The following is a 9,896-nucleotide window of genomic DNA, read 5'->3' as shown; positions in this document are numbered from 1 at the left end:
GATATGTATTTACAGTTCAAAACATATATATGTATATACGAAATAAATATCATATTCATATTAAATGGTAACAAACATAACTACACTATATATCTTCATATGTATTTGCGAAATACAAAGATGGCTCATATAAAATAAGAATTTACATATGGATCAGGTATGTATTCTGTAAATACATATGCAAAACTAGATGTATTTTATGCGGTGTTGAATTTATCTTTGAACTGTACATACTGTCAATTTAGAGGGTAACATATGTACTTATTTGTTTTCTTTTACTGTTTAAGATATGTATCGTGTATTTTTTATTACCTATGTGTATATAATTGTCATTTTTGTTATAGAGATTTTGTGTCCTATATATTTATATATACATGTGAGTTAGATATGTATTTCTATAAAAACATATGCAGATATATATGTATTTTTTTACCGTAAATACATATGCAGATCTGTATGTCTTTTAAAAATAAAAGATAGAGATAGAAGAGTAAAAAAGAAAAAAAAAAAAACAAAACGAACAATAAAAATTCTGAAAAAAATAAGTGAAAAAGGAAAAAAAAGAAGAAAGAGAAATATAAAATAGAAACAGCAATTAGAAATAGAAGTGTAAAAACAAAAGCGAAAAAAGTAAAAAAGAAGAAGAAGAAGAAAACGAAAAAAATATGAGAAAAGGAAAAAATAAAAATTAAATAAAAGAACGAAAAAGGAAAAAAAAGAAGAGAAGTAGAAGAGAGAAAATAAAGTGGAAAGAAAAAAATGAAAACGAAAAAAAATTAAAATAAAAAAAAAGATTAAAAAAAACTGAAAAAACTAACAAGAAAAAATAGTTAGAGATATAAGAGAAAGATATTTTGAAATTTTGAAGATCATGAAAATAATAATCTTCATATTTGAGTTTGATTTGGATGTTAATTTAAATAAGAGTAATTTATAAGAATTTAATTAGATAGGATAATTATTCCTTATTTAACTCAACTAATTTGTGTGAAACAAGGACAGTAAATTTTGTTGTATATGTATTTGTATAGCAATAGTTTACTTAAATACCAAATACAATTTGTTCTTTTTCGTAATTATAAAACTGTAGCTATAAAAGTTACAATTAATGCTCTATAGTTGTTATTTCTAAAATTTTCCCTTTAAAATATTGGGCTGACAATTTTTTTGGCAGAAGCTATCTTTGCATCTTGTTATATTGTCAATCGTGCTTCTTCTGCACCTTTGAATTTTAAGACTCCAGAGGAAATATGGTTAGGTAAATCTATTAATTATTCTGACTTAAAAGTTTTTATTGTACTGCGTACATGTATGTAAATGATGAAAATTATCATGCAATGCCTCTTTTCCTTGCTGTTAGAGGCTAAGAAAGACGCATTAATTTAAATCGTATTTGTGGTACGATTATTTTTTTCTATATTTAAAATCTTTTCTTATTTTAAAGTCAAATCTTTACAAAATCATTTATTACATTTTTATTGCGTACTTAAGACTTAAAACTTTAGTACTTCTTAAATTTTTTCTTATTTTCACGCTTTTATATTTATTTCTAGATTTTTCAAATTTTCTTAAAATTAAATTTGGTTGATTTATAATTCTTAAACTAATGAAAAAAGTTTTAATTATCATTAATTTTGATGACTTCTGATAAGTAAAGATTTTATCATAAATATATTTAATTAATTTTCAACTCTTACATATTAAAAAAATAATGAACGATTTTATTTAAAATAAAGACTTTTAACGAAGAACAAAAAATTCAAATAATATTCCTAATGCTCTTCAAATTTTTAATATATTATAAATTATAAATTATATATTATATATTATAAATTATAAATATAAATATAAATTATAAATATAGATAGAAATATAGATTATTGATGGCGAGACCACCACTTTGGCTTTGTAAAAGTAGTGATTTCGTATAAGCTGTCGGTTAACCACCCGTTATGGACGTCACAAAACAAGCCGCATGTGGTGGGTATTAAACAGCGCACCAAAACAAATGCATTTACATTGCATCTTGCTCTCTCTCTCTCTCTTCTAATAGTTGCTTTAGCTCATTTTATACTAATTTGAAAAATTACCTATTGTATAGTTTTGCTTCATAAAACAATACAATGTAATTAATTCTAATCTTAAAATTTTAAATTAGTGTAATGATTTTAAGAGAAGTTTTGAGATAAAATGATAGTTGAAGTTAGATGATACAAACAAAACAAAAGTTTGGTCTGTATAATATTGAAATTGAAATTAAAAAACCTTTTAATATAGTTTGTTGTTGATTAATATTGCTTTTTATCTAATCAACATGGCTTGTGATGCAACGGACCCTTAATCAGAGGTCGAGGGTTTGATCCTAGGCATGGAGAAAACTCTGTTGGGAGCGCTATCCCTCGAATGGAGACCTACCCGACATGAATCCGAATTAGTCGGACTCCAATACGGGTATCGAACACGGATGAAAAACTAACAAAAAAAATATTATTACGTTTTATCTTGATATTTTATTTTTATTTTTCTTCTTTTAAATTGAGTGTCTGTCAATAAAATAACTTTTATACTTTGCAAAAATCGAAATATGATTGATATCCATTTCACTTTTTTAAGACTTCACTCATAAAATTACACAAAATATATTATTATATTATATATTTATATTTACAATTCATATATAAAAAAAATATGTTTACAGATTATTATTTCGGTAGACGATCACAATCATATATAACGTGAAAATTGCATGAAAAGAAATTCGAATTATCCTCTTGTTTTAAGACGGAACAATAAGGATACTATGAAGCTGGGTACACAACTACCGACAGATATCACACAATACAGTGCCGACACGTGTCATAATGTCGGGAATGAAAGGCGGAGATTACATCATCTGAGAAATGATGTACAGTAAAAGTAACATGGCTTTAGAGGATTACAACGCAGAAGAAAGCGCGTATGCGTTGCTCCCATTCTCTGAATTATTATATATATAACCAACAAACACCCACACCCACATTTGTACGTATAAAGAAGAAAGAAAGAAGAGAATATCTATCTGAGTGGCAGTAGAGATCGAGCCTAGTGCTGGTGCGGGCAGGGGGGCAATGGAATTGTTCTACTATGTTGTGTTTGGTGCTATGGCTGCTGTGGTGGCAGTTCTTGAGCTGGGTGGGAAGACTAACAAAGATCGGATAACAACTTCACAGGCTTTTAATTCCTTTAAGAACAATTACATTCTTGTGTACTCTCTTATGATGGGTACGTATGTTTCTCCTATCAGATCTGGGTCTTTTTACATTTTGAAATTCTGGTATGTATGTATGTGCTCGATCTGATTATTTGAGTGTGGGATTTTGGATCTGAGTAATTGGGTATCACGAGTTTGCTGTGCATTAGTTGTCAGGTTGTGGTATAAATGAAATCTAGCTTCCGATCCTAACTCATTTTACGCTTCCAAGTGTTGATATGCAGCTCAATTTGCTTAATGGTCTTTAGATCTAGCTGTGCACCAACATTTCATTCTACATACGCAACTACTGTCCATTTTAGCAAATCAGAGAGTTTTTTTTTTCATACTACCCTAGTCAAATTAGAGTTTCAAAGCATCATTGTTAATAAGTTACTAAAAGGTTAATAGGAAGTTGAGGAGGAAACGGATTAGGGTAAAAGGATAGTAGGAACGAGTGCGTCAATGCTAGTAGGTAGGAGGACTTTGTTACTGTATTAGTAGCTATAGTACTAGTATTATTTCAGAATGTTAAATCGTTTGTTGTATTAGTTGGTGAATCTTGTCTGTGGTATTATTGGGTGTGGTAATTTCTATTGTATTTTGTCCTTTTACTATTCCTTTTTTAGATTGTTTTATCTTGAGTGGGAATATACTGGGTATGTTGTTGTTCTTGGCAAAATACACCTCTAATTAAAGTTTTTTTTAAGGGGTGTGCGAAGTCAACACAGGCCGAGTAATATGAAACGGAGAGAGTGCTTATTCTCATTGACCAAAGTGATCATGGACACAACAAAAAGAAAAAGAGGCGTATATTATTCACTTCTTGATGAACTTATGCTGTAATCATTTGATATTTAGCAATTATATTTAATTGTATAACTGAGCAATAAATGATGATACTTCAAGCTTTTATGATGTGATTGCTCTGCAGCTCTTGTCATGTGTGATATAGAGAATTAATGTTTTCTCTGTTTCAGATTCATTTCTGAAAAGCAGAGGGGACAATTTAAGATACTTTTCGAGTTTTGGTCAATGATATTCTTGTTTGTTGGTGTTGTACGTAATTTGAGTTGTATCAATTAATTTCATCATGTGTGAGTGGTGGTGATTCCTTTCTAATGCTTTTGTGTTGTGTGGCAATAGCCGGTGATTGGCTACAGGGTCCATATGTATATTACCTTTACAGCACTTATGGCTTTGTCAAGGGAGATATTGGACAGCTATTCATTGCTGGATTTGGATCTTCCATGCTGTTTGGCACAATCGTTGGATCTCTTGCCGACAAACAGTATGCTCTCAGAATTTGTGTGTCAATCATCTTTTAATATCTAAAAGTTTCTAGCTACATGATCTTCCTTGCATTTTTTATTTCAGGGGTCGGAAGAGGGCATGTATAACTTACTGTATCACTTACATACTTAGCTGTGTTACCAAGCATTCCCCTCAATACAAGATTCTGATGGTTGGACGTATTTTGGGTGGCATTGCTACTTCTCTACTATTTTCAGCATTTGAGTCATGGCTTGTAGCAGAACACTTTAAGGTGCATATCCTTATTATCAAGATGACCATCTATTGGAGAAGTAGTACCAACTGTTAAATAGTACATCCTTATAGAATGTTGATCCTGCTACGTTGTTCTTGAGATACACATTACAACCCTTTGAAATAGCATAGCAATTATCTGTTCTTTGTTTTTGGCGTATTATTAATTTATTATGCTTTTCAGAATATTTAATATAGTACTTGGCTATTTGCTTTCTTCATGCAGAGGGGTTTTGATTCCCAATGGCTCTCACTTACTTTCTCCAAGGCAATATTTGTTGGAAATGGTCTTGTTGCGATTATTGCTGGATTGTTTGGAAATTTTCTTGTTGATTCACTAAATCTCGGCCCTGTGTCTCCTTTTGATGCTGCGGCCTGCTTTCTTGCCATTGGAATGGCTATCATATTATCATCATGGTCGGAGAACTATGGAGACCCATCAGAGAGCAAAGACTTGCTCACTCAATTCAAGGGTGCAGCTGTGGCAATTGCTTCAGGTATACCTGAATATGCTACACAATATGTGTTATTTCATGAGACAATTTTCAACCCATGTGTAGTATGTTGATACAGTGATTCACTGCCGATAAGATTCAACATGGATGCAATGTCCTATATTCTCCCAATTTATCTGTCAGAATTTAGAGCTTTATAGGATGAGGACCTCTAGACTGTGGGTGGGTTCTTGCCAATGAGATTCAACATGGATGTAGATTTCCTATATTCTCACAATATATCTGTGAGTTAAGAGTTTTATAGGACGAGGACCTCTAGACTGTGAGTTAAGAGTTTTATAGGACGAGGACCTCTAGACTGTGAGTTAAGAGTTTTATAGGACGAGGACCTCTAGACTGGGGGAGGGGCATTGGAAAGTAGTTTTGAAAAATTATCAGGTTAATTACATTCTGGTATATTTAAGTTTATATGCACAAAGCATTTCCTCACCAGGTTATCTATTAGGATTTACAACAACAACATACCCAGTGCAGGTTATCTATTAGGATTTAAAGCTCCAAAATTTGGCTGCTAGAGAAGACGTAGGTTGCAGCTTTGGGAACTTGTATCTGGCGCTGTTGTCCTGATACTGCATTGTTTGTGATATATCAGTTTGGTATCTCAATTGATGTTCGGTTGAAAAACGTTTTCCTAATTCAAGCTGTTATTCTTGCACTGTATCATCACTCGTTCTTTGTTTTGATTGTTCCATTTACTTTTACACTGTCCTTATTGCTGGACGGTTTTTGTGGCAGATGAGAAGATTGCATTACTTGGTGCTATACAATCTCTATTTGAAGGTTCCATGTATACATTTGTGTTTCTTTGGACTCCTGCCCTCAGCCCAAATGAAGAAGACATTCCCCATGGTTTTATTTTTGCAACTTTCATGATGGCTTCAATGTTGGGAAGCTCATTTGCAGCTCGCCTTATGGCGAAGAACTCACCTAGAGTTGAGAGCTACATGCAGATTGTTTTTGTTGTATCTTCTGCATCTCTCTTGCTGCCCATTCTGACAACTGTAAGTAGGAAGTGACTTTACACTCAGAGAATTTTTATGCCTTGTGGTTTGCCAATATCTAACATCGTTCATTGGACCAGTTCTTGGTACCTCCTTCAAATGTGAAAGGTGGAGGCATCACCTTTTCTGGATGTATCCAGCTTCTTGGCTTCTGCGCCTTCGAGGCTTGTGTTGGCATCTTCTGGCCGTCCATCATGAAGATGAGGTCTCAATTCATTCCCGAGGAAGCAAGGAGCACCATAATGAACTTCTTCAGGATTCCCCTCAACATCTTCGTCTGCATTGTTCTTTACAATGTATGTTACTGTTATTTTGCTCTAAGTAACTGTAGTGCACATGTTCCTTTTCTTACATTTAATTACCCAAGTAACTATGGTGCTGCACATGTATTTCACACCGAGTTCTGATTGTGGGTGTTTTTTTGGGTTCAATTTGTAGGTCGACGCTTTCCCCATCACTGTGATGTTTGGCATGTGCTCAATTTTCCTCTTTGTTGCATCCATTTTGCAAAGACGGCTTGCAGCCATTGCGGACAAGCCAAGTATGTACCGCGTTCTCTGGATCACTGCCCTCACATGAACCAATCTACTTGATTATGATTACTTTGGTGTCACCTTTTTTTTTTTTTTTTGCTGCGTCTCTTGGTAAATTATACTGACTCGATATTGTTGCTGATTGCAGAAACAGAAGATTGGACAGCGATGAAGGAAAGGGATACTGAGGCTGATCCGTTGAATGCACCTTGATTGAGTTTATCAAGGTGAGCAGTCAAATATCGTCTGGAAATTTGTCTGTGAACGTCTATTTATTACCATAATCGGCCATCCGGGTTTAATATTAGTTGAGCTTACAATATTTGAAGAGCAATATGACCATGGGGGGATTCATAATGGAGTTGTTCTTGCCTAGCTGATAAGGAAGAGGCAGATGAGCTAATGGTGTTATTCTCATTCCCCGGTTGTGTTATTAGAAGACAAACAACGATTTCCACTATTTTCGTGCTGCTGGGATGGTGTTATTAGTTTCTTCTTTTTCTGACCTTGGTTCAAGTGTTAACTGAGGCCTCTATATTTATGTCATATTTTTGATCTTTTTGACAATTTTATCTCCCAATGTAATAGTGAAAAGCACAAGTCAATTCATTCCTAGCAAAGATGCAAATCTTGGGAAGTTCATTGGTGATTGTGAGATGTCATGCAAATGGCAGAAGTGAGTTTGTTGCGGGTTTATGTTTTGTATTTTTTGGGTCCGCTTTAGCTTTTCTAGGCCTGAAGGAAGAAATGCAGTTGGGTAACACCTAGATTGGTCCAAAATCATGGGAAATCGGGGTTCAAATCACAGCATAGACAATTTTGCATACGCTTCGATGTGCTAATTTTTGATAGACGTTGATTCCACTTGAATAACAACAACCAGTTTAGATATTCGCAGCCAATAATTACCGGATTCTCTTTCCAACAGACTCTATTATATTGAAACCCGATAGTCTCCATTTTGCGAACGTCTAGTGCCAAAGTCACGTCACGGAATGAATAAGTCGTCAATCCCTTTTAGAGAAAGGGACACTGGCTGTTGATGATACATAAGCATAACTCAAGAGTCAAAGTGGGACTTAACTATTATTAAGTGTACCATGTATAGGATAAAGTATTACTATTCCTTTCTGTATTAAAATAGAGTAGAGGTAAGACGTACGTCTTTGGCCAAATTCAATAGTTTTAGTACAATCCTGTGATTGATGTACTCTTGGAGGTACATTTGCCACACTCATTGCTGCCACATCTAAATTGTTCCACTTTAAGTCCTTGCAATCCAACCAGTTTATTACTCATGTCTAAACTCGACTGACAAAATCTCTTGCTCTTATGAATATGTTGGTAAAGACAAAAATTGATAACTAAACTAAGATAACCTCAAAACAATTGCAGAACTTCATACTATATTCTACAAGCACAATAACATTCACAAGTTCAAATCATACAAAATAAAATGTGAAACATTATCATAACACAAAACTATTCAGATACAGATTAAGTGACGGCTTAAAATTATTTTCAACGATGCCATATTGCATACAAAAACTTACGAGACATACTGAAACATTTATCATTACACAAAACTAAGAATTTCCGCAAGATACAAACAAAGAAAAAATGTTAGATAATTTCTTCACATTTACCTAAGCTTTGGTGCACGGAGTTCAGCCATCCAAAATAGTCCGAGGTGCACGCAATCTGGTCTGGATAGTACCGTTATTGAAAAAGAAAAGTTCTTTACACCAACCGGCTTCGTTTAACCTGGACAGAAGCAGATTCCAAGTCCCCAATGAAGAAAAGGATCTTGTCCAAGATGCTTAAATTGGATTCCTCCCTATCATCTTTACAGTTAAACGACTCAGAGATCTCTTCCATTTTCGATTTTCTTGAACCTAAATGTCTCTGAATTTCACCCTGGTGTATAAGATAGTAGTCATCTCCTTCTCTAATAATCTTCAATCCCCTGAGAAACATCCATGTAAAATGTTACTACGTTTCTAATACAACAACAACAATCTACCCGGCAGGGTGGGTATAGTGCACAGAAACCTTACCCCTACCTCTAAGGTAGAGAGGCTGTTTCCAAGTATTATGATTCTAATATAACATACCAAGTGTAGTCCCACAAATGTGTGGTCTGGGGACAGTAGAGTGTACACAGCCTTATCCCCTACCTTAGAGGTAGAGAGGTTGTTTATGAGTACCATGTTTCTAATGTAGAAAAAAATAAACATGTATAAAAAGTTGAATTTTGGCAAATTTAAGCTTACAATCCATTGCGATCACAACGATCTTGAACCATATAGACATGTTTCCATGACTTGGAATCATCAGGGGCATAAAAAGTGGCTTGATCTGATCCCCATCTCTCTATGAACAGATCACACCATAAACTGTTCTCTGAACCCAACATTTTCCACTTTCTGCAAACTATTCAACCAAATAAAATACTTCTCTTTTCATCAATGATCAATCAAAACAAAGTATAATTCCCTAATTCTTGGAAACAATTCACTCATTTCCATGAAAAAAAAATGCAACTTTTGAGAAAGATCCAATCTTTTAATGCCAATTTCATTACAAAATCTAGATCATTTCAGTCAAGAAATGCATAATTCTCAATCAAAGTTCACTTCTTGGAAGCCCATTCACTAATTTGCATGAAAAAAAGAATGGAGCTTTGACTTTTTTTTTCCTTGTAAAAACATAGAGATCCAATCTTAATGCCAAATTCAGATCATTTGAGTCAAGAAATGCATAATTGGAAAGATACCCAAGTGGTTAAAAGAACTAAACATTCTGGTTACCAAAACTGCAAAATTGTTACTTATATGATAAGTTACCAAATGAATTAGAAGAACAAATAGTACTACATAAAAAACTAACCCAATTGAGCAGTTGCAAGATTATGGTGATCCAAGAGACAGAAAATTCTGAGAAAAAGTTCAGGTGGCAAATTCTCCATCAGAGTTGTGGGGGGTTGGGGTGTGTGTACAGTACAGAAGAAACTTTGAGAAAACGGATGAGATTAACTTGGTTCAGTTTTGTAAGTGCACTTTACTCTTCA

The 9,896-nt window shown here is 33.8% G+C and overlaps 2 protein-coding genes across 2 annotated transcripts; one reads left to right on the top strand and one right to left on the bottom strand.

Moving 5' to 3' along the window:
- Positions 1 to 3,100: 3,100 nt before the first annotated feature.
- Positions 3,101 to 7,468, top strand: LOC107863069 (molybdate-anion transporter; the record flags this gene model as incomplete). Its single annotated transcript, XM_016708823.2, is given in 8 exon segments — positions 3,101 to 3,261; positions 4,376 to 4,520; positions 4,607 to 4,775; positions 5,004 to 5,274; positions 6,028 to 6,293; positions 6,374 to 6,589; positions 6,732 to 6,834; positions 6,975 to 7,468. Coding segments are annotated over 8 exon segments (1,389 nt in total). The 3' UTR covers positions 7,040 to 7,468.
- An 803-nt stretch (positions 7,469 to 8,271) lies between these two features.
- LOC107866109 (F-box protein SKIP31) lies at positions 8,272 to 9,896 on the bottom strand. Its single transcript, XM_016712292.2, has 3 exons — positions 9,716 to 9,896; positions 9,100 to 9,259; positions 8,272 to 8,792 (listed from the first exon to the last, which is right to left on the bottom strand). The coding sequence occupies exons 1-3, from the start codon at positions 9,792 to 9,794 to the stop codon at positions 8,567 to 8,569; spliced, it is 465 nt and encodes a 154-aa protein (XP_016567778.1). The 5' UTR covers positions 9,795 to 9,896; the 3' UTR covers positions 8,272 to 8,566.

Source organism: Capsicum annuum, chromosome 3, assembly GCF_002878395.1.
Source record: "Capsicum annuum cultivar UCD-10X-F1 chromosome 3, UCD10Xv1.1, whole genome shotgun sequence".
NCBI classification, from domain to species: Eukaryota; Viridiplantae; Streptophyta; class Magnoliopsida; order Solanales; family Solanaceae; genus Capsicum; species Capsicum annuum.
This window is presented reverse-complemented; position numbering and strand designations above follow the sequence as displayed.